Source organism: Magnolia sinica, chromosome 5, assembly GCF_029962835.1.
Source record: "Magnolia sinica isolate HGM2019 chromosome 5, MsV1, whole genome shotgun sequence".
Taxonomy (NCBI): domain Eukaryota; kingdom Viridiplantae; phylum Streptophyta; class Magnoliopsida; order Magnoliales; family Magnoliaceae; genus Magnolia; species Magnolia sinica.
Genome location: NC_080577.1, coordinates 16256141 through 16281555, shown reverse-complemented (window position 1 = coordinate 16281555; position 25415 = coordinate 16256141). Strand labels below are relative to the sequence as shown.

At 40.1% G+C, this 25415-nt stretch overlaps 1 protein-coding gene and 1 long non-coding RNA gene across 5 annotated transcripts; one reads left to right on the top strand and one right to left on the bottom strand.

Annotated features, from left to right (window-relative positions):
- The first annotated feature begins 12813 nt into the window (after window positions 1-12813).
- On the top strand, window positions 12814-19283 carry LOC131245565 (potassium channel KAT3-like). 4 transcript variants are annotated; one of them, XR_009170914.1, is made up of 11 exons: window positions 12815-13561; window positions 13660-13875; window positions 14136-14291; window positions 14392-14449; window positions 14878-15195; window positions 16481-16720; window positions 16820-16918; window positions 17298-17336; window positions 17430-17615; window positions 17740-18662; window positions 18768-19283. XR_009170914.1 is itself a non-coding variant. In XM_058245116.1 (11 exons), exons 1-11 carry the CDS (start codon window positions 13386-13388, stop codon window positions 19171-19173), a joined length of 2340 nt encoding a protein of 779 aa, XP_058101099.1. In that variant the 5' UTR covers window positions 12815-13385; the 3' UTR covers window positions 19174-19283. The 4 variants fall into 4 exon arrangements, 3 of the variants coding, with proteins under 3 accessions (XP_058101102.1, XP_058101099.1, XP_058101100.1); XM_058245116.1 differs by having other exon boundaries at window positions 17740-18475; window positions 19058-19283; XM_058245117.1 differs by having other exon boundaries at window positions 12816-13561; window positions 17436-17615; window positions 17740-18475; window positions 19058-19283.
- LOC131245566 (uncharacterized) lies at window positions 15087-25155 on the bottom strand. The gene is made up of 2 exons (XR_009170915.1): window positions 24478-25155; window positions 15087-15267 (listed from the first exon to the last, which is right to left on the bottom strand). It is a non-coding gene; the product is annotated as an uncharacterized LOC131245566 (long non-coding RNA).
- Between the last annotated feature and the right edge of the window lie 260 nt (window positions 25156-25415).

Below are 25415 nucleotides of genomic sequence, written 5' to 3'. Positions count from 1 at the left end.
TCGAGTCTAATTTCTCAGTAAAAATGCCCAACTAAGGATGACCAGAAGGAGTCACCCCTGACTCGACTCAGTACCCGACAAGATTGAGTGGAAAAAAATTCAGGTAATAAGCACTTCACTATTTTCAAAATGGTTGTGAAATATTACAGGAGATTAGCTCTCATAGATAAGACCTCATATTTGAAAGTGAAGTTATTGGATTTTCTGTCAGAGCATGTGTTTTGACAAGGCACTAAAAATTCATACTCATTTTACACATTTTCTCAAATTCAACCGACTAAATCGTGGAATCCACTTACGCTCAATCAATGTCAACATTAGATGGGCTGAGAAATCATAACCTATGATTTGTAGACACTTGTTCTTTAAGATATGATCCTTGGATATTCTTATCATTAACTGCTAAGTAAATGTCCACGCCAATCTGATAATAAGATAATCAAATAAGCATAATTTTTAGTTCTCTATGCATGGGACCATAAGTCGGACAGTTTAATTTTAATTACTTATATGCCACATATACTTTGTAAATGTAGCATCATTCATCACATTTTCGCCAAAGTATCAAAGTTTTTAGCAAATTAAAATACGTGACGGAATTTAAGGAATAAACAATATAAATATCCACGCACACTGTGAATAGGTTCTCATGAGAACTTTGTGAGAACCTTTGACACGTGACATGGGCACAAAATTCAGACAGTCCACTAAATGAGTCACCATATGAAATCTTCATGTGAACTTTTTGGCTTAATCCAAAAATTTGATGGGACATAGCACAGTGGAAATCTTGTACACTTGATTTTCCTTTCACTTTGCTATGATACACTAGATTTTTGGAGAAGGCCAAAATGTTAGCTAAGAGGATTTTATGAGGTCACTTATCTAGTGGATATCTAGATTATTTCATGCTCACATCACATGTCAAAAGTTCCTGTGAAGTTCGTATAAGAAGCAGTTCTCTGTGTGTGTGTGTAAAGATCGTTCATGAATGACATTGATACATGTGCGCATCAGATGATACATCCAAATTCAAATTTCAGTAAGCCGGCCCCCCACATAATGCTTTGAATCATGTTAATAAGCATTTTAAAATATAATGCTGACACATGGACTCATTTTTTGGCACCAAATCGATAGATACAAAAACCTTGTTTAAATAGGTGGCTAATTTGCATTGTAATAAGTGGGGTAAATAAGGTGGGATTTGTTTCATAAGCTATGGCCCACCTGATCAGTGGTTCGAACTGATTCTTAGGCCAGGAATCATCATAGTTCGACTCTTATAATTAAAGGATTGAATCTCATTCCAATGTGCCATGCCAGATCTTGCGTTGGCACGTACATGAGCTGCATCGCACATGCATGTGGGTTTAGCTAAGCTCGTCTTGCAAAGACAATCTGCGAAAGGATTGAGGTGTTGTGGGAATAAATTTAATAAACTAGAAACAAATAGAATTGCAAATATACAATCTAATGAGAGAGCATTTCGAGAATAGATTGCGCAAATGGGATTATAAACTTTCCATCCAACGGTTGTGTACAATATGATTTATGTACAACAGTGAGTTATAGAGTCTGGATGTATCCAATATTTTCATTCATACATGCTGTTCCCCATACCGTTGATTTAATGGGCCAGACACCGATGTGGATTCTCCAAAGATCCATTTTTATCCAAATGCTTATCTTTCTTAGATGTCTATACCAAGGCACTGAATTAAGAGATAAGATCTTTCAAACCGTGACATTGTTTGGGATATTCCACATCCCCAAATCAATAGTTTGGATCATCAAAACATGGCCCACTTTTACGCTGATGTGTCCAATCAATTGCATGGATGAAGAAAGATGATTCATCAAGATGTGAATAGTGTTCCAAAGTACTAACCATATACAAGTAGGGCACATGGTTCCATGATCCAAGCCGCTGAATAGAAGCAGGCGGATGCGGCTACACCCATTGCAAGCTACACCCCAAGAAAAAAATATAGGAATTTTAATAGCAGGTAACCCAGGCCTATTTTTTCCAGTGTTGTGGTTAACTTAGAGGGCCTATTCCAATGATTACAATTAGGTGGGATGGAATTGCATTTGGTCTCATGCAGGATTCTTAGTGAATTTTGAAATTCACTATATCCATGGGCTCTGCATTAATGCATGTGTTTTATCTATGTTGTTCATCAGTATGTGCTTTTTACATGGGACATTCAAATTATATACATATGTAAGAGACTGGCATTAATTGTAAATCTGGTACATTGATTGCAATTCCATGGTCCATCAAACATAGATCTCATTGAATATGGTATTTTTCCTGATGAAAAATCTAATCCCAAACGTGGGGATTGGATGGCCAAAATACTATGGTACTTTTAGACACGTAATAACAGTGTTAATCCCATCAATGCAATTCTATACCATTTAGGGCATGTTTGGCCCGACGCACTGGATGGTATTAAGTGGGATTTAATCCCGATTTCTATCCAATAGTCTATTTGGATGGTCGTATGTTACTCCAACGCCTAACGCATCATAAACTGCACTGGCCTCTGAAGGGATTCGTGAAATCCTTCCTTCAGGCTTCGCCCATCCCTCAATGCAACGATGGATACAGGATGGGACCACAGGTGGCCTCATAAGCGGGCCACTGTGATGTATAACTTCAATTCACACTGTTCGTATGTAAGGTCCATTTAGTATAGAGAATTGGACCAAAACAAAGGTAATTCGAAGGCTGTAGTGGATCATACTGTAGGAAGCAGTGGTGCTAACGACACCCGCTGTTGAAAAATTCTTGCATTTCCAAACACTTCCAGGAGTTTACGGCTGGAAGAGGCCCGAATCCCATCACCCAGCCAAATAGAAAATCCGGCTCTTCTAATCTACTAGAATTCCTGGACAAGAGTCCTCTCATTACCTTAAATCTAATTCCACCCCTTCTAATTTACTCCAATGCAACATCCTCCCTTAATCTCCTGACCAAAGAAGCCCTTTCCCATTTTTCGGAGCTAATGTCCTATCATAAAATTGGCGGATGTTACAAAGTCATCATAACAGGCTGTTAGAGCCTTTATTGACTGAATGCAACTCCCATCAAAGATAGACTTGAAAAATAAGTATTCTTTAATGGCATATGAAGTGACCCCTCTCTAATCATATTATTGCCTTTGAAAACAAGGATTGTTCGTCAGATATTTGTAATATATGTGGTTTATCTTAAAACAGCCACCGACACCCATACCCCCACATTCTTAATCCTTGCATGAAACGTTGGATTCTTTTCTGGTTGGGTGGATCGTCCGTCACTGGCGCATTGCTACTTAATGAATAGTGATGGTATCGTGGGCATGTGAAGGAATATTAATGAACAGTGACAAGTGGACTGAAATCCAACATTCATTGCGGTCATGATATGGGATGTTCCAATGAAATGCATCCTCACATCCGGGCCTAATCTTATTGTTATGAAAGGGACAAGGACCACATGTGCATGGAAGGTTGTGAGGCAGCCATGCAGGACCACTTCACTGGACCACAACAATCATTGTCCTTCGGCTGGCTGATCAATGATAGCGAAAATTCATCCCAGCTTAGGTGGACGTGGATTGGGTGGTCACCCCAACACCACGTAGCTACCTGGTGTCGGGACTTTGTGGGGTCCACTATGATGTATGTGTTTTATGCATGTCAAAATTGAAGCGTATCCAAAGCTCAAGTGAACCACATCACAAGAAACAGCCGTATAATGACTCCAAAGCTCAAGTGGACCACATCACAAGAAACAGCCGTGTAATGACGTCGTCCACAGTTGAAACCTTCCTAGGGTCCACGGTGATGTTTATTTGTCATCTAACCTATTCATAAGGTCACACGGACCTAGATAAAGGGAAAATACAAATATCAGCTTGATTCAAAACCTTTGCATTCCCCACATGGTAGGCATTCAATCCCAGCTGTTTCCTATGGTGTGGCCCACTTGAGTTCTACATATGCTTCAATTTGGGGCTCATGCCCTAAAATGAGCTGAAAAATGGATGTACAGCGTGGGAAAAACACATAAATCACATTGGGTCCCACATAATCCTAACATCAGCAACTCACAATGTAGCTACGTGCGTTGGGGTCACCACCCATCAGTGTCCGGCTTACCTAGCAAACAAAGGCAAAAAGAGAAAAACAAGAATTTTTTTTATTGATTTTTCATAATCATAGTTCCTTTAATATTATAGTTTTGAAACTCATGAGTGGACTTGACTCAATCAACTCGAACCGAGTCAACTCAGTTACAAATAAAGTTTTGACAAAAAGAGGCAAAACTTGACTCTCCTAACCAAAAAGAAGCTGTTGATGTGCCCGCACCTTATATGTCCCCAATGATTTTTAGTGGCACTTGGGGTGCCTAATCATTAATCTGGATGGTCCATTCTTTCATACAATTAGGTACAAGCCATAGTGTAAAAATATACCAATCTGGTAAATAGCATGGGAAATGGACAGCTAAGATTGAGCGGAGAAACAAAATAAGTCCAATCATCATCTTGAACTATCTATTTGATAGATCCCACTTTGTATTACTTCTGATTCCAAAGTAGCACTTTGGTTTAATGAGTATGACCATATGATCTATAGCTCCTAAAAATATATTGTTAGAACAAATTGGCCTCGGTCATAAGGTTCGGATCATTTGATTGGTGTGATTCTTGCACCATGCCTTTTTCCCAATGGTGCTATTGAATGAATGGTCCCGATCGATGATTGAGCATACAATGTGTAAATTACTAAAAGTAACTTCATGGGATGTTAGCAAAACTCTACACGCACAAATGCTCTCGGGAACTACCTAGTGCCCATGGGCACTTCTTGAAAACTTTTGACATGTAACATGGCCACAAAATTTGGAAGGTCCATTGAATGAATCACCCCATGAAACTCCATAGCTAACATATTGGCCTGATCCAAGAATATAGTCTGTGGCAAAATGAGAGGCAATCAAAAGCTTTGGGGTTTTCACTTTGTTATGGCCCCTAAATTTTATGATTAGGACAATAATTTAGCCAAATTAGTTTTATGAAGTGACCCGTCCGTCTAGTGGACAGTCTAGATTTAGATTTGTGGTCACATCACATGGTAAAAGTTCTCGTGAAATTCACACACACGCGCGCACACACACACATGTTCAAATTTTGTGTCGATGACATGTGTGCAAAGGTGCGCATGGGTGCACACGTGACAAGGTGTGCAAGTGGGCATCTCTCTCTCTCTCTCTCTCTCTCTCTCTGCATATATATAGACACACACGTGGGTTCTTATGAGAACCGTGAGCACTTTTTGACATGTGATGTGTGATGTGGGCACAAAATCTGGATGGTCCACTGGATGAGTCACCTCATGAAAACCCTACTTGCCTCTTATTTTGTTATGGCTCACCAAACTTTCGGATTGGACCAACTTTTGGGCATTGGGAGTTTCATGAGGTAACTCATCCAGTGGACTGCATATAGATTTTTTACCCACATCATGTGTAAAAAAGAACCCATGAGTTCTCACAAGAACCAGCTCCATGTGAGCATCTATGTGTGTAAAATTATTTTAAACATTTATTACTAATCTAAAACCTAATTTGATAGACACCTAGAAATTAGTTCATCGCATTATTTTTGTTAACCATGATTATTACTGTTAACTTAAATGAGTTGAATTCATTCTAGATATCTACCAAAAAAGGCCTTATATTATTTAATTAATTTGTTAGATATTGAGTATCAACTTTTCTGATTCTTCGAATCAAATCGACCCAATCAAACATGGAATTGAGATTTTGAACTACGAGTAAGATTAGTTTAAAATGGGGACTGATTTGAATAACTAATAGAGTGGGACCCTCATTTCCTTCATCTGTCTTTTGGGTGATTGTGGACTTAGTCTTCAACGCCCTCATGTTTCATGGATGCTTTATAATCATTCAATGCACCTTTTCATGTGCATGTGAACATGGCTTCTCTTTCATAACTACTTCCGTGCCCATATGCTTTGTTCCTTTCGCTTCTTTATTTTTTTTTTATTATCAAAACTACAAGATTAGGGTCTGAATCTGGATTCTTTTCTTTAAAGCGTTTTAGCTAGAGAGAGATGTTTACTGAAGCCCACGTCATGTGGTGCGTAATCACATATGCCAACACGTGCAAGATCCCAGCATTCCATCAAATGGACCACACTGTTTAGATTTTTTTGGAATAAAAATCAGGCCATTTCACTCCACAGATACCAAATGGATGGCTAAACCATCATTTCTGTGCTACGGATAAACGCACTGATTCTCAGCGCACAAGTTCTGATGCAAAGCCCCGATCTCACACACTTGTGACATATTGGCAAAGGCTCCACAAGCGTGTTGGCTTAGTCAGTCCGCTAAAAACAGACCTCGTGATCATGAGGTTCCCGAGGGAGCAGAAACAAACCTCAGAAAAGATTGCACGTGAAATGACGAGAATGCGCATGGTAACAGCTAAGCAAGCCATAGAAATGCAATGAACTCGTACGTACCGCGAGGGCATTTTCGGACTAAAGTGGGTGGTGGGGAAGAGCCTCTTAGATTGCTACCGATTTGGTGGTTACTCTTTCTTTCATTTATCACGTGGAAATGCACGTGGGTGTTTTCAGCCCTTATCTGCTCTAACTGTCTTACCTGCCCCAGCCCTCTTGTAAAGTAAAAAACCAAAGAAAATAATAAAATGAATATTTAATTAGTTCAAATGGATGCTAGTCCGAAGGACTATTCAAATAAGATACTCCCAAGGACCATCAAAAATGGTCCTTGAATCCTATAGGTTGAGGCAAAATGCGATCGGCGGATGATGGCGTGTGTTAACTGTTATGGGGTGGGTCCCACTTCTTTCAGCCAACAGGTGTCTGCTGATTATCTTCATTTGTGGTAGTCTCTTGGACCAGCAAACTAAACTCTTCCATGGGCTTACATCTGGGCCATGCCCAACTGATTTTCATGTAAAAGATGCCGCGTGCAGCCACAGTCGTCTGTCCAGCGCTAATGTATTCCTTCGTTGCCCTCTTAAAAAAATAATTAAAATATTTTCTTTTGGGTTAGAAATGGGGAAGCGGATTACGGGGTCTGCCCGACCTCGGGGTGTGTTGACGTCACGAAGTTCTTTGGGCCCCACCATGATGTATGTGTTATATCCACATCGTCCATATATTTTGTGAGATCATTTTAAGGCATGAGCCCAAAAATGAGCTAGATCCGAGGCTTAATTGGACTGCACCACAGAAAGCAATGGGACAGTGACGCCGACTATTGAAACCTTCTTACACCTGTTATAAAGTTTATTTGTCATTCAAATTGTTCATAAAGTCACAAAGTCACACAGGCCATGATGAAAAGAAAACGAAATGGAATTTAACTATACTAACCTCATAGTTTGGTCAAATTATCTAACGAGATTCAACTTTCAAATATTCCAAGAGTGGCCTGGCAAGCTTCCATAAATCACTCAGACTAAGTTGCCCTTGTCCTTGTTTCCGTAATTGTACATTTTTTAGGGAATAAGAAGTTACGTCGTATTTAATACCAAGAAAGTGATGTGTACGGACCCTTTTTTGCGGGTGGGCAAGGACCAAACTAGAGGGGCCCACATTGACATATGTGTATAATCCATGCTGCCCATCCTTTTCGTTGTGTCATTTTAGGGCTAGGGCCCAAATATCAGCCTCATCTAGACTTTGTGTGGGCCACATAATAGAAAATAATGGAGACAATGGAACCCGTTGTTAAAACTTTTCAGGCTCACTGTGATGTTTGTTAGAAGTGAACACTGCCCAAGTTAAGACTTTTTGGGCCCACGACAAGCAGGCCAACAAGGTGAACGAAACAGATCACTCTATTGTGGGCCTTAGGACGTATCATTTTAGGGGTAAGGCCTAAATATAAGCCTGATCCAGCACTCATGTGGGGAAAAAAATAGAAAATAATGGTGGGGCCACATTGATTTATGTGTATAATCTATGTCGCCCATCCTTTTTGGGCCCATAGCGAGTTGACAAACAAGGTGGACGGAACAGATCACCCCATTGTAGGCCTTAGGCTATTATACCAATGGTTATCCTTTCATTTGGTAGTAAAGGAAGTGAACATGTAACAACCGCAACCCATATAACATGACAACCACGATCCATATAACAAGATAAGTACGATCCGTGACAACTACAACCCATATAACATGACAACCATGACGCATATAACATGACAATCACGACCTATGCAAACCACAATCCATATGGGACCCATATGGCAACTACAACACATATAACTACTCCATGAGAAACCACGACCCATATAACATGACAACCACAACCCATATAACATTACAACTATGATCCTTGACAACTACAACCCATATAACATGACAACCATAACCCATAAATATAACAACTATAACCCATGCAAACCACGACCTAATATGGGACCCATATGACAACTACGACCCATATGACTACTGCACAGGAAACCACAACCCATATAACATGATAACTACGATCCATGATGACAACTATGACTTATATAACATGACAACCATGACCCATGACAATTACGACCCATGACAACTATGACCCCTGCCACATTTCAACCACGACCCTTACCGCATTACAATCACCTGATGCAACCTATGCTACTATATAGATATCGTTTGCACGACTATGGCATGACTTGCACATAAGATCCTTATCGTCTATCGAAGTTAGAAAAGTAACGTGACAACCATGACCTATGTAACATGACAACCACGACTCATGATAACTACGACCCATAGAGTTTTATCTGATGGATTCAAGTTAGTGCAAGTCATGCCTTAGTCGTGCAAATGATATCCGTATGGTAGCATTGGTCGCATCAGGTGGTTGTAATGCGGTAAGAGTCGTAGTTGTCATGGGTCGTGTCATGAGGTAAGGGTCATGGTTGTCATGTTATATGGGTCGTGGTTGTCACGGATCATAGTTATCATGTTATATGGGTCATGGTTGTCATGTTATATGGGTCGCGGTTGTAATGGGTCATAATTGTCATGGATCGTATTTATCATGTTATATGGGTCGTGATTATCATGTTATATGAGTCGTGGTTCTTATTTTAGATCCAAGGCCTATAAAATGAAGACTACGACCCATATTGCATGGCAACCACGACTCTTGCCTCATGACAACCACGACCCTTACCACATTACAACCACGACCATTACCGCATTACACTAACTTGGTGACGTGCCCATCCGCATGACTATAGTGTGACTTGCACAAAAGATCCTTATCGTCCATCAAAGTTAGAAAAGTAACGTGCCCATCCGTACTAAAGCTAGCCTGGCATTTTTCAAATATGAGATGATTATTGATAAACTGCAGGAGTAGGAAATGCAGGCTATATGAGTCGTGGTTGTCATATGGGTCTCATATGGGTCATAGTTGTCATATTATATGGGTCATGGTTGTCATGTTATATGTGCCGTAGTTGTCATATGGGTCTCATATTGGTCGTGGTTTGCATAAATTATAATTGTCATGTTATATGAGTAGTGGTTGTCATGTTGCCTGGATCATGGTTGTGGTTTTCAACGTGTTCACTTCCTTTTCTACCAAACCATTGGTATCATAACTTAAGGCCCACAATGGGGTGATCTAATCCATCCACCTTGTTGGCTAACTCGATGTGGACCCAAAAAGTCCTGACTTCGGCAGTAACCACTTCTATCCACATTATCGGTTGATATTTGGGCCTTACCCCCAAAATGACACAGCAAAAAGGGTGGGTGGCATGGATTATGAACGGTATGGATGAAACACATACATCATGGTGGGGCCCACAGAGCACCGAGCACCAACCATTGGCTGGTGGCAGGGAGAGTAGCCGATTCGTCACTTTCTCAGGGGAGTAGTCAATCCGTCACTCCAGGACCATATGACTTCTAAACCAAGGACAGGAGCATTTTTGTCTAAAACAATATTCAAAGTTTGTCAAAAGGCCACTCTTGAGATATTTAAAAGGTTGAATCTTGTTGGGTAATTTGACTAAACTTCGAGGCCAGCATAGCCAAATTCCCAAAACAAAAATATCGGGAGCGGATTGCTTAGTGAGTAACTCATTAGGCCTACTCTATACGGTCCACCATGATTTATATATTTTATCCACTCCTTCCATCCATTTTACCAGATAATTTTAGGTCCTGAGTCCAAAACTTAAGCATATCTAAAGCTCAAATCGACCACACAATGGGAAACCGTATCAATTGAAAATCTACCGTTAAAAAACTCTTGAGGGCCACAAAGTTTTGGATCAAGGTTATATTTGTGTTTTCCCTTTCATCCATGTTTTTGTGATCTTATGAACAGGTTGGATGACAAATAAACATCACTGCGAGGCCGCAAGGTTTCAATGGTGGAAATCATCATTCCCACTGTTTCCTGTGGTATGGTCGACTTCAGCTTTGGATATGGTTAAATTTTGGTCTCAACTCCTTAAATGAGCTGGGAAAACGAATGGACGGCGTGGATTAATGATTTCAAAAATATGAGCTAGATCCAAAACAACTCATTTCTGGGTTTATATCTCAACATTAGCCGGAAAAATGGAAGGACAGGGTAGATCTCGGACGCGGATTTCCTGTGAAAGCCTTTCGCAGGAAGTTCCTGCTGTGGGGCCCACTATGATGTTTGTGATAAATCTACCCGGTCCATCCGTTTTGTGAGCTAATTTTAGGACTTTAGACAAAAGTGATAAGGATCCAAGACAAAATTTCAGTCTCGACTTTGAGATGAGAGCAAGCCTCATCGAATCTCTATACGAAATCTATAAAGTCGAAATAATTAATCAATTGTTGGCAAAATATCCTAATTGATACATGCTTTAAATCTATTGAAATATATACATATGGTGTTTGAATGTACGTAGGATACTGGACTCTTAGAAGAGAGAGTTTCTGTGGGTTTTAAACTCCTCTATCTTATATCTATTTAAACAAACTCGCTACCTAAAATCGACACCCATGTGAAGATCTCTCCCAACACCGGTATGAAGCTCCCTCTCTCTCACCTTCTTACTTCTATAAAAGTATATTGTGAATAATCTTCGTATTTCCTATCCACACAAATTTCAGATTCGATGCATAGTTAAATCCTTCGTATTTCCTATGGAATAACTCTTCATATTTCATATCCCTACAAATTTCACATTCGATGCATAGTTAAATCCTTTTCTATACAATCCCATAAATAGCAAGAAGCAGTGGGGCCCACTTACCACTGCTATTATATGTTAATCAACCTCCTAATGAGAGGTTGAATGTGGACCGTTGGCAATTTTTTGTGAGCCGTCACGTTCTTTTTGTATAGTGGTTGTCTTATAGGATCAGTGGAAAAGCCTGATTTTAATATGGTCACCTTCACCCAACTCGTGGACCAGTCGGATGGCCCACACGCTCTCGGTCGGCACTTGTGGGGAGTGTAAAAGTGCATGTGGACGGTGCTTGTGTGGGCACCTGGACTAGCTACGTAACTCACGAATTCTCAAGCCACGTGAACTAGCGAGCTTCTTTCGTTATCTCAGAAAATAAAAAAAATAAAAAGAACTAGTGAATTTCTTTCGACAGAAAAGACATGGCTATCCGAGGACGAATACACTAGCCTTGAGTGTGAACAAGTGAGCCCACGGCTCGGTGACTTGGACTGTCGATCTGATGGGGCCCTATGTGGATAGAGGATTCCCCAAAAGTCTCCTAGATTGAAAGATCGTAGCCATCTGAGTTTCAACCCTCTTTTATTGAATGTAGTCCATTTGCTGTTTTTCCTCAGGTTACCCTTGAATGAGTTAGATTTCTTCCATCAAGGAGATTTTTTGGGGGGGACTAATCGCTCATTCACAGTGGGGCCCATGAGATCAATGGTCTAGATCAGCGGGGGATATACCCCACTTCTGCAAACGCAAGGCTCGTGGATATAGTCCCTGTGCTAGTCTCGATGATGATATACTTCCTGTCTTTGAGACCAGCTAGGAAACGGTGTCCTTCCCTGAGAAATTAAAACGCGTCTCTTGAAAGAAAAAACCAAAGAAACAAATAAAATCACTTTCTAACATTTAAAAAAATAATAATAAATAAATAAGCGTTTATAAAAATAATAAAAGCCTCGGACTGTTCCATCTATCCCGTCATTGGTTGATGAAGCAGGGCCCAGATGTAGAACTCCAGGAACCATTCATTTTAGGGTGGCGACATGCCTTCCCGGAAATGATACGGTGGAACTTGTCAAACCGAAATACGATATAGCCACGTCTCCACAGTACACGTGGCAGAGTGGGGTGTGAACAATCAGAACCATCCATCTAATGGGCCCTACTATGTACATAAAAATCCTATCCTCATGCCCTCGAAATGCAAGAAACGAAAAACAGTTAATGGTTGACATCCAGGAAAGTGTAAGGAAAAGAGATGGCCATGATCGGTCAACATACATGCCTATGAAATCTGGCCCATCCATGTCATGGTTAAAAGAATGGACGGTTCCAATTGCCACCATACCCGACCACTTGTACGGTAAAAACGCCACATTTCTCAGTAGACAAGCAAGGAACAATGGCACAAAGAGAGAAATACAACTGCTTTCCTGATTGGCCCACCTAAGCAAGGGACCCACAAGAGTAAAAGCTGCCGGGTGGGTCTTGGGCCCTTGCTTAGGTGGGACCACGCGGTTAGTACCAGAATGCCCAACTGCTTATTATGACTCTTCCAAACTTTCCCGGGCGATATTTTTGCACTGCCTTCGGTTTGGATAGCCGTTGCATTCTTGAAAGCCTTGGTAGTTTCAACGTCCCTTCACTCAATTTCCGGTCCTCATTGGTCCACGCGTCATCCATGATTTAAACCCCTGACCTCAAAGAAATGTTGGGTCATTTTTGGATTATTAATTACCGAAAAAAAAATAAAATCCATGAATTGCATTGTCAAAATTCTCAAATCACCACCACCACCTTTGCTAATGGAGCCCCCACCACAATCCTCATTACTTCTCTTACTCAGTCTCTCTGCATCTGCATTGCAGAGAGCTCATGTCTGCCACTTTCACTACTCTCACCCAACCCATGATTTTCTTTTGATCTTTTGATTCGCTGGCGGCCAGCCAAGCTAATTGCCTTTTTTCTGTTTTCATTCAGTCGGCTAATACCTATTCCATGGACTAATCGTGCAGATCACATGCATTCAAAAGTCTCAAAAAGGCACAACATTAAAGTACCCACTGCTCTTGGTTATTTATAACAGCTCTCCCGTGTCTTAGCCACGGAAGTCTTATGCTTGATGATAGCCTCAGAAGGCATTGCATAATAGACGATGGTGTTTTCCCGCGCAAAATCCTTCTTCCATAGATTCTGCAGTGACGAATTCCGAATGGAAAGCAGTAGCTATGGCTTCTCCAATGATTTACTATTGCCATCCCTTGGCACCCGAATCAACCAAACTACCAGGCTTCGGAAATTCATTGTTTCTCCTTTCGACCAGAGATATAGGTGAACCAAGATTCCTTTTATTATATTATGCTTTCTACAAAAACAAAAAACAAACCACATCACCTCTTCATTTTATTTTTTTATTTTTCCCTTTTCAGAGCATGGGAGATGTTTCTGATTCTTCTGGTCATATACTCTGCCTGGATTTGCCCCTTCGAATTTGGTTTCCTAAGATACAAACCAGACACACTGTTCATCATCGACAATATCGTCAATAGCTTCTTTGCTGTTGATATCATTCTCACCTTCTTCGTTGCATATATTGATCGCCGATCCTATCTTCTGATAGATGGTCCCAAGAAAATTGCAATCAGGTAGATGAATACTTCTCTTATTTCTCGAAGTTCCCTGCTACTATTTGATTTAGCATGTATTTGGATGCACTCCTGAATTGAAAGTAGTCCTCCATTGGCAATAACATCCCTTTCAAGACCAACTTGAAAGGAATGAAAGGTTATTGCAATTTGGAATAGTGCATCCAAATGCAGACTTTGTACTTTCTATTTTGCTGATTATTGATGAGTGAAGTTGGTAGGAAGATATATCTCAAGTCCGCTGCACAATTTGAGTGCAGGTACCTGTCCACTTGGTTTGTCTTCGATGTCTGTTCGACAGTGCCTTTACAACCTCTCAGTCTCCTCTTCACAAATCAAAGCGCCGGCCTAGGATTTAAAATACTCAATATGCTCCGGCTCTGGCGCCTACGGCGGGTTAGCTCTCTGTTTGCAAGGTCCACCATTCGAATTCAAATTTCTGCATTTCGTTTCCCCAAATTCTGAATAATTGCGGTTGAAGAGTGATATTCATTAAGCAGGTTTGCTTTCCTTCAGACTTGAGAAGGACATCCGTTTCAATTACTTCTGGACTCGGTGCACAAAGCTTGTCTCAGTAAGTCATTGACACCTCTCTTTTCCTTTCCCCTGGTCTATCATGAGGATGGCAATTGGATGCTAAATTTGATTAAATTGCCCCCCCAAAAAATCAATTCAATATAGAATAAATATTCAAAGTGGCCATGAATCCATTGTAATTCATGATGACAATCAAATCCCACGTTTGCAATTTGATGTGTTACAAGTTGGAGTTGAAATGATAATGGTAATAATTTGGAGGCCTGTTTACTAATGATGGATGGATGGGGGCTGGCCCCACATTGGTCATTTACATTTTATTGACTGAATTATTACAGTTCAGTTGAGCATCAAAACACACATCACACCATAACGATACTTATCTAAATAATGTTTTCCCCCCCTTTTGATAGTGTGTTTTCTTCTTCTTCTTCTTTTTTTAACTTTAGTTTTGTTCGGTCACAGGTCACTCTGTTTGCAGTTCACTGTGCCGCATGCTTGAACTATCTGATTGCTGACAGATACCCAAATCCAAACAGAACTTGGATTGGTGCAGTAATGCCGGATTTCAAAGAAAAGAGTCTCCGGATAAGATATGTGATGGCAATGTACTGGTCTATTACAACCCTGACAACAACTGGGTATGGTGACTTGCATGCAGAAAACCCTGGAGAGATGTTGTTTGATATTTTCTACATGCTTTTCAACTTGGGGCTGACAGCTTACCTCATCGGGAACATGACAAACCTTGTCGTCCATGGGACCAGCCGCACCAGAAACTTCGTAAGTTTTCTTTCCCTCTACTAGTTCAAGAAAGCCTTCTGCTATTCTGCTGATACTGCTGCTTTATTCCATCTGTTCAGGGAGCAGTTAGGAAGATTAATCAATATTGTTTAGTGGCAGTTGGACAAATAAATCCTATTTCCCAGTTAACCGTGATTCTATCGACAATCAAAAATAATTTCGAGATGAAATAAATGAGTGTGTGTGTGTGTGTGTGTGTGTGTGTGTGTATATTGATATATGTTCTTTATGAGGAATGAAAAAACAAACGCTTCCGAGTTTTAATATTCCTTCTAGAGACCCCGAAATATAAGGTTGTGTTTGGATGATCAATCCCTCATTCTTTTTACAATGAGGGCCAGCCGCCCAAGTTAAAAGTTTAAAACAACCAATGTTTTATATTCCACTTTTAAACTCAGGAAATTGCAATTAGTAGTGCGGTCATTTCATTACAAATTAAAATGACGTCACATCCACTTTGGTCATTTCTTCTATATATATATTGTTTGAAAGGTGGTCATTCCTTCTATATTGAATTGTATTATTGCAATTCAAGTCAAATAAACACGCAAATGCTCCCTAAAGCATTTTATGGGAGATTAAAGGGTGAATTTTCATCTGGATTCCATTAAAAAAATAAAACCCTCCTGGTTCAGATGAAAATTTGTTTATATTGTTCATTAAATTGACTACAGTTCTAATTGAATGAATATCCATGTTTCTCTTCTATAATTAAACCCATAAGAACCACCTAAGGCCCTGTTTGGCAGACTCCAAAAATTGAGTTCAACTCACTTTAATTAACAGTAATTATGTATTAAAGATCTTGATCACAATTACTATTAACATGAACTCCTATGTATTAGAGACCAAGATTAATGCATAATTACTGTTAACTAAGATAAGATTAACTCAATTTTAGGCATCTACCAAATAGGACAAAAGCCTTATCCCAACTACTTCGGTCAGCCTATGATTAAACCCATTGTTTTCACTTAGTTAATACCATGTTTTTCAATGAAATGGGGAAGTTATACCACAGAAGGAAAAAAGAAATAGGACTTTCCATTCCATTGGATGATTAGAAAACTCAATGCCCATGTCAAAACTGAAGTATCGGGAGCTGTGACATTAACTTCCTGATAATTGAGCTCAACTTCTTCAGCTTTTGTGCATACAGAACGTTTCTGCTTGCTATGTTGCTGCTGACTGGTATTGCTTTTGTTTTCTTTGGCTTCTTTCTTTCTTTCTTTTTTCTTCTTCTTCTTCTTCCTCCTCTTCATAGAGGGATACTGTTCGAGCTGCTTCTGAATTCGCAGCTCGAAATCGGTTGCCACGGCGCATAGAGGAACAAATGCTGTCCCACATATGTCTCAGGTTCAAAACAGAAGGACTGAAACAACAACAGACATTAAATGATCTCCCAAAAGCCATTCGGTCAAACATAGCACACACTCTGTTCTTCCCCATTGCTAAAAAAGTCCATCTTTTTCAAGGGGTTTCTTATGATTTCCTTTTCCAACTGGTAAATATTTCACTTAACTTTCACATTTTTTTTCCCATTCAGCATAATGACATCTTATTGATATCACGCAACACTGATATCATCTTCCATCATGAAAAGGTTACAGAAATGCAGGCTGAATACTTTCCACCCAAGGAAGATGTTATACTCCAGAATGAGGCTCCAACAGATCTTTATATATTGGTATCAGGATCAGTGGTTAGTGACAAACCTGAAACTCTTTTACCAAAAAGAACTAAAGGGTCCTGAGCCTCGACAAATATATAGTTTTCCGAAAAGCAGGATTCCGCATATGTGGGGACTATGATCTGATGATTGTTCTGATGGGTCCCATCATGATGGGGGATGCCCCAATTTGGATTTTTTATTTTTTATTTTTTGGCATCCCCCATCACAGAGGGCCATGAGATTAACAATGGGTCAGTCAACCAAGGGCCCTGCATGTATAGAGCCACAGAATTTATATATTTGCTAAGGCTCAGGACCTGATAGTTCATCTTCCATAAAACTCTTAGTAGTACAAAGCAACTATGACTGTTGACTGAGTTGTACAATGGTGATTTGACTGTGGTTGTAGGATTTGATACAATATATTGATGGGAGTGATCAAGTACAGGTTTGTTTACACATTACTTGTCAATTTTTCCATTGATAGAAAATTTCATGCAGGCCAAAACTAACATCAACAAATCCTGCTTATACAATCCAGGTTCAGAGAAAGGCAGCTGTGGGGCAAATGTTTGGGGAGATAGGGGTTTTATGCCAGAGGCCACAACCATTCACTGCACGGACATGCGAGCTTTCTCAAATTCTACGGCTAAGCAGGATTTCACTCATGAACGTCATTCAGGCAAACATGGAAGATGGAAGTGTCCTCATGAGCAACTTTTTGCAGGTAAATATTAGGTTAGAGAGGGACAAACATAGGTCATGCAATATTCTTAAATGGTTTTTTTTTTTTTTGTTCTGTCCATTTATGGGAGAGAGAGGAGCTGATGCTTCTGCTCTCAATTTTACAGCAACTGAAGGGATTCGAAGGCTTGAATTACAAAGACCCACATGTGGATCCACGGTTTGTCCTCAAAGAATGGCTTGACGGACGACCTATAGGAGGAAGCCATTGTTCTCATGTAGGATATCATGATGATTATCCATGTAGAAACCCATCAACAACAGATCATGGAATCCTATGTGAGGCTGCAGAGAAGGGTGAGCTAAACACAATTTGTCATCTTGTGGAGTATGGAGATGATATAAATTCAACAGACTTGGGCGGCCAAACAGCCCTCCATGTTGCTGCACGCAAGGGGCATCTAGAAATGGTCAGAATTTTGCTGGAAAGAGGAGCCGACGTGAATAAAATGGATGCTGGTGGGCGGACGCCAAAAGTAATTGCAGAGGAACAGGGATGGAAAGACATCTACAATATCTTACAATGTTATGAAAACAAAGACAAGAACATAGAGGATCATAAAATAGAATTAAGTAACACAGAAACACTAAATTACAGAAGGTATAGTAAATGTCAAAGCAAGATAAGAGGGAGCCCTGACCTTGTAGAGTCTTGTTTCAAGAAGACAGCAATGAATTGCTATTCAAACAGTGGTAACCATCTCAATGATAATGAAGTCATGAAACTGACCAACAAAAGGGTCACAATCCAAATGTGTTTCGGAAGGGCAAATGCATCAAGGGGGCAGCTAGGGAAGTTAATACTCCTACCAGATTCTATAGAAGAGCTCCTCAGAATAGGCGGTAAGTCTTGTTTGCTTTCATAAGAGTATTTGATTATTGAACTGGAAACTCCACCAGAGAAACTATGATTATTTTCAAATCCAATCTCATTAGCATAAATAATAATGAGATATGATTCTATGAAAATACCAGTGAGAAAAGGATTTCAGATGCTACTGTGTGAAGATCCAGGCTGCTCATCAGGTAGGTAACACATGCATGAAGGGAGAGGAACACATGCATGAAGGGAGAGGATGCACAAACCGACCAATAGTCCATGGATACACGTGTGGCCCACCAATGAGCAAACCAGCTTGATTTTGGTCACAGCAAATATATGGTGGATCTCACTTGATGAACGGCCTGGATCTCACAAACATGCTGCATTGGAATGTAGGGAGAGTAGGATTTGAGATCCTAACTGTGCAAGTTGTATAAGCAGACCTCTAAAATAACATAGATTTTTTATTTTTATTTTTTTAAAATGAGCTGGAATATAATCCAGAGTTTCCAAACTTGCACCGGGATTGATGAAGTAAATCAGGTATGATTGGTCTTGCTTATAATCTCTTCATGGATTGTATCAATCTTGCAAAACTGCAGGTCAAAAGTTTGCAGGCAGCCATCCTACAAAAGTGGTCAGTGCAGAGAATGCAGAAATTGAAGACATAGATGTTATCCGAGATGGGGATCATCTGTTTCTCCTTGAAAATGAGTGAGAAGCTATAGAAAGTAATGTGGTATAGCCATTTCTGAAATGCTATAGTGTAGGAAAGCGGATTTGCAAGTGTATGCAGTGTAGAGTGAGTAAATCCCAATATATCATTTTTTTTTTTTTAAAAAAAAAAAAAACCAAAATTGGTCTTCAGAATTGGAGCAACATACTAGAAAGTTGAGTATTTCAATTGCATCAGGCTGAAGTTAATTTATGATTTCCCAAAGAACATCCATCATTTTAAGAAAACAAGGACTCATCCACCTCTCCTAGAGGCATGTGAGTTGTTATGTGTCTGTATCGTTTGCCGTGCAGATGGTGCTAATGTCAACGAGATGTGGGTCACTCATCCCATGAGCTCCAACATTGATTGCCACTGACTTTATTGAACAATCCTAACCATCTAACCAATAAACTTTGCCTCATTGATTAAACAATTAGAATCGTCCAATCAAGGACACGTTTTCTTTATGCACCATTTATAGTGGAATGCTAAAATAAATAAATAAATAAAAATCAGTGAAATGCTGAATGAACCATGACAATAATGTTGGTGTTCACCCGCTTATGGTAAATGGGCGGAGACACCACAAGCCATTGTGGATGACCTCCCACAGAAAATACATTCGGTGTGGGGGTGGTGCTGGCACTAGGATATGGAACTCGTGAAAATTGGCACTCAAATGGATAATAACACTCACGAAAATTGGAACTCAACCAGGAAAAGAAACAAAATGCTGAGCTTTTGTATGCATGGGCTAACATTCGAATTGAGGTTTGTATACAAAGAACACTTTCAGCCACACAAATACCCAAAAAAAAAAAAAAAAGGGAATTAAAAAAGAATAGGATAAAAGTGCTAGTCCTTCCAAGCCACTGGTCTAAAGCATAACACATCAAGCTGCATTAATGATACAAAGGACACCTGGTTGATTTGTTTCTGACCCATGATTTTCCTTCACAAAATGCACTCAGGACATGGTTACAGAAACCTTCTACATACGGCTCCCAATTCATAATAGATCCCACTGCTACTGAAAATCCCAGGCATTCAGTGTTCATACATGCTAAAATTTGAGAACTGCCAATTTGCCACCACTCCTGCTTTAGGTCTATGATGTTTGCAGCAGATTGCATCACCAGCATCATGCCTAAGGGGAGCTTTTATATTTGAAACAAACTTATCGCAAGGAAGAATTTTATAGGCTGCAATCAGCAAAGACAAATACTTCAATTTTCCTCCCATCCAAGGTCACCATTATGTCTCGTCTTTGGGTGGGCCGCACAATGACATAAGCAAAAGAACTACAACTGCCAATAATCCCACTCAATTTTTCCAAATAAATCTCAAGTCGACATTGCCCCAGTCTTTTGACATTTTAATATCCACTTCAAGATTCTCCCTAGTACGAAACAGAATCTTGTTTGGCATAACGATCAGGAACATTTACTAGTCTTTAATAAGACTTGAAACCTAGGCACCTTCCATTCTTCATGTCGACTTCTGCACTTTCCCGCCCAAAGAAAAATTCTTTCAACTACTTTCCAATTCAACTGAATGGATGATAACGTTTTAAATAGTTTTCTTAAAAACCATCAACTAACACAATTTTTCTAAAAGATGAATGGAAGCTTTCATTTCCAAACAGCCAAAAGACTCCAGTTCTCCACAATTGTGCCCAATCCTACACCTTAAGTCTACCCAATTTATATCACACTCCCAATTAGTCAATCAAAAACTCAAAAGAGAAACTTACAAGAACCATGACCAGATAACAAGAAGAATTATAGGGTCCTTGTGTGTATAGACAAGGAGAGTTCATGTTTGGCAACACACATTGTGAACTGATGGGCCCCAATGAGGATCAGGATGGCCCAAAAGACTTCCATGATAGCTCTTTTCAGAACCATTGTTATATTCTTTTCCTAACCATCTCCTTATGGGCCACTTATACAGCCACTTATATGGTTTAGGAGCTTCATATCTGGGATATTTTTCGGAAATCCCCATCTATGGTGGCACACATGAGATGATGGCTAAGATCAGTGTTTTAAATAACCTGCAGTATGTAGCATGTAGCTTACGCTATGTAGCTTAGTCTTATGCCACGTAGCTCATGAAAATAGCTTAAGTCACTTTTTTTTACACACGCACTCACACCACACACACAGTCTCATGCACTCACACCACAGTGGTATTTCACCACAATGGGTACTCGAACCCACGACCTCGTGTTGAAACTCTTGTGAGTCTACCACCAATGCGTGAGTAAGGACCTGGCTTAAGTCACATATAGCCCACGCTGCATGTTAATTTACATATGCCTACACACTACATAGCCTATGCTACACATAGCTTACAATACAAGTTTATATTCACTAAAATAAAATTCAATTAATTTTTTAATGATTTGTAACATATTTCTATTTTCCAATAAAATTAGTTAATCTTTTCAATGATTTTAATAAAATAATAGAAGTAACAGCATTAAATTAGTTATGTTGATCTTTCTTTATCTTTGTAGTTAATCATTGTCCTATTTTTTTTTTAATTATTTTAGATTGTGTTTGATTGCACAAAATATCACAATATTTCCCGATATTTCATAACATTTAGTGCAACCAAGCACAACCTTAATTAAAAATCTAAAAGTAGCATGTAGCTTATGCTACACATTATGAAGCTTAAGTCTCACTCTTTGAGTGAACGCTATGCTACATGCTATTCACTATTTAAAACACTAGTTCAAATCACTGAAACAAGGCCCAACTTTATGAATGGTGTGCTTTCCTCAAGCTTCAAAATGAATGCGCGCTAGTGCATTTTACTAATAGGCTTTGAAGTCATTGCTTGCTTGCTCAGCGAGCTTTAGCTTCAAAGCCATTGCGCTTTTCAAAGGCCTCCTTTAGGGCCCAGGCCCCTAACTCCATAGTCGCAAGTAAAGTGAAAGTAACTCCATAGCCCTATAATAAAAAAGGGGGCACTTTACGTTTTTCAGCTTCAAAATGTATGTGCACACTAGCACACAACAGCTTTTCAATCGTTCCTTGTTCAGCTAATACCGCCTTCTTTTGAAGCTGATTGTGAAGCAACAAGCAGAGCTTGAAAAGCAAAGCAAGCCAGAGAACCTAGCACGCATGTGGAACATCTGTTCCATGCATGAGATAGGACCATCTGTGCTGCAGATGACCTGGTACGAAAACCAACATGGTCAACTCATCTTGTGTACCATGTGTTTTTTTTATATTTTTGGTGGACAGTTGACAAGCTCTTCTGACCAGTCAATTGCTTCTGTACAGTGATTGCTCACCTGGTAAATTGATCAGCTTGATTTATCGGCTGGGTCATGCGGAAGGTAGGAGCCACCTCATGCATGGATCTTCCAGGTTGGCACGTGTGGAGAGGGTCCGCTTGTGAAGCCAACAAACCTCGAGACTGCAATATTTAGTCGCAACAAAGAGAAAATGTCGAAAGTTGGCATAGTTAGGGGTTGTTTGGATGCAGAGAAAGATCCACTTAAGGCCTTATATCCATATTCAAGGGCACGTTTCATTGTTTCTGCAATTGGCACATCCTCGTATATGGACATGGGCTTCCATTTGGACGGGGCTGTCCACAAATTCGGATATTGTGTTGTCCTAAAGCCCAGGGTGCAGCTATTCATGAACAAAGACCTCCATGAAAGGAGAAGAACCCTGATACTCTGGTAGAGTGTGATGGATGATATGCAGGCACTAAAAAGTTACTAAGGAATTGCATATCTCGCATACTAATTGTTATGGGAAAACCTGAGCCGAACCCGACAAAGGCTAACTTAGAGAAATCGATGAGCAGAACCTCGGACTAATAGTACTACATCCGAACTGACCCGATTCCAAGTTCTTTTGTACAGCTTTGACACTGGCCTGAAATCCGGAAGAAGCCATTACACACCCGACCCGTCGACTCCAATCAGTAGCTCGGAGATTCATAAGCGAAACCCGGCTCATATGAGAATATGGCGTTACACGTCCAACCCGTCGGCCAGAGTCGGAAGTCTAGTACTCGGTGCCGATCTGAGTCATCTAAGATCCGACCAAGATTAGCTCGCTCGTGAGCTCGGATGGCCGTGGGCTAAGATCGGCTCGGATGCATACATGGTCGATGATTACGCAAAGGGATTAACTCCACTAAGGCATGTTTAGGGAGTTATCTGGCGCACGATCTCAGGGTAACGGCCGACATCAACAAGCGTGCAGTTCTCGCCTTGTGTCAAGGATCGTGCCGAGACTAACGGGCACGCTCACTCCACACCAAAGGTATAAATAGAGAGCATAGCAGCAGAAACAAGTACACAAGATCTCGCACCCTAACTCCTAGTGATACCACTTAGACCCAGATTCTTAGCCTGACTTTGGCATCAGAGGGTCCCCTGCTCTAGCCAGGGTCTCCTTTGTCCTTCTTCTATGCAGGCTTACAGAGCTCGGAGCAAGCTATCGGAGCTCGGTCAGGGTAACCAGATTTTTGCATCAACACTGATAATTCAAATCACACTCTCCAATTCATGTGTCTCAGTTTAGATGCATCATGAACCAAGCATTAGACTTATTTGATTGTCTCATTACCAGATTGGTGGACAGTTATAGGACGTTTAAAAATGAAAATATCCAAAGGTCCTATTTTAACAGACAAGTGTACATCAATTAGAGGTTCGGATTTTTCAACTGATCTAATTCTGGGACTGGCAGACCGATATTGGGTTCCACAATGTAATCGGTTTAGTTTGAGTTCATGTATGGCACATGGTATGGTGCCTGCATATCAAGCGCCATACGCTGCCAGAGTAACAAAAACGCCCCCACCCAAAGAAGTTCTTTGCTCCTCGTCCCTACTGAACCCGCACACCAACAAATGTTCGATTTTCAGGACCACCTATCACAGGGACCTGATGTTGCGCACGTGTGCGATGTTTACACACGTTCTCTAGCTCTCCTCAACATCCATGGGCGCCCCTATCCACGCATCCAAACAGAACATCTTGACATCCGTTTCCATCATTTAAATCCTAGACATAGACATTTTTGGGCTATGTGAGCTTTTCACGCATCCAAACGACCCCTAAAGCAGCCTTGAATCGGATTGAATTAAATATTGAGTTGGAGTTGAAAGTAAACAAAAAAAAAACCAACCAACCATTTAGTTGGAAAATGTCGCGATCATTAACTTCAATGGCGATAGCAAAGCCAAATGCGCACAAGAAAATCCAAGCTACAAGCTATAAAGAAAATGAAAAATCTGCATGAGAAAGATTAGAGATCTGGTACGGACCTGTAGTACAGGGAGAACCCCTTCTTCGACATCGCTCTTCAACGAATTCTAGGTTTTTTTTTTTTTTTTTTTTTAAAAAAAAAAATGTTTTATTCCTTTGGGAAGAGGCGACCAGAGGCATGAGAGAGTGGGAGTTCTTTGATGGTCTGGCAGAGTGATGGTTGATACGCGGGTACTCAGAAATCGTATATGTCCATATGCATTCATTGACTCAAAATAAACATCCTTGGTTTTTGAATTATGGATCGGTTATGGTATATAATTACAAAATAATATTTGATTGGACAGTCCTGGTATCTGATTCCGAGGAATTTATTTATTGAATCCAGACCATTCAATGTTTTCATTTCAACCATTCAATGATGCCCAATCAATCGCCCAGTAAGAAAAAAATGAATCGGTGTGAATTCTGTTGAATTGTGAATCAAAACGAGGGATAAGATTTGAACGGTTTGATTTGAGTTGATCGTATGAGAATTGTACTGTTTCTCATCACTTGTGAATCAACGCTCATTCTCTGTCAGGTATGAAAGTTCTTTTCTCAACAAGCGAGGGAGCACGATGAAAATGACAGATGCGGAATGCTTCGTGACCCGACACCGCTCCATGGGGTTGCAGGATTTTATCTCGTCATGGTCGGTTGAAGGGTTTTGGAGGGTATCTGGAATTCATGGGTCGTTCGGGGGTATTTCTTCATTTCTAATGAGTTTTACGATCTCTTCCTTTGTGGAGATTACAACTCCACTCCCTTTTTTTCTTTTTCCTTTTTTCTCATTTTTAAAGTTAAGAAAGTTGCAGTGTAACCCAAATATTAATAAAGTATCAATAAGCTACTAATCTACTGTACGCATAACCCGTTGATGGATTATAAAATAATTAGATTATGAACTGCATCATTAAAATTATATTGATAGAATGATTTGAACAATGCAACACAT

Coding starts and splice junctions, on each gene's coding strand:
- LOC131245565 (XM_058245116.1), top strand. CDS start 13,386: ATGGTGTTTTCCCGCGCAAAATCCTTCTTCCATAGATTCTGCAGTGAC. Junction 13,562..13,659: donor CCTTTCGACCAGAGATATAG/GTGAACCAAGAT, acceptor TTCCCTTTTCAG/AGCATGGGAGATGTTTCTGA. Junction 17,337..17,429: donor ATGGGAGTGATCAAGTACAG/GTTTGTTTACAC, acceptor TATACAATCCAG/GTTCAGAGAAAGGCAGCTGT.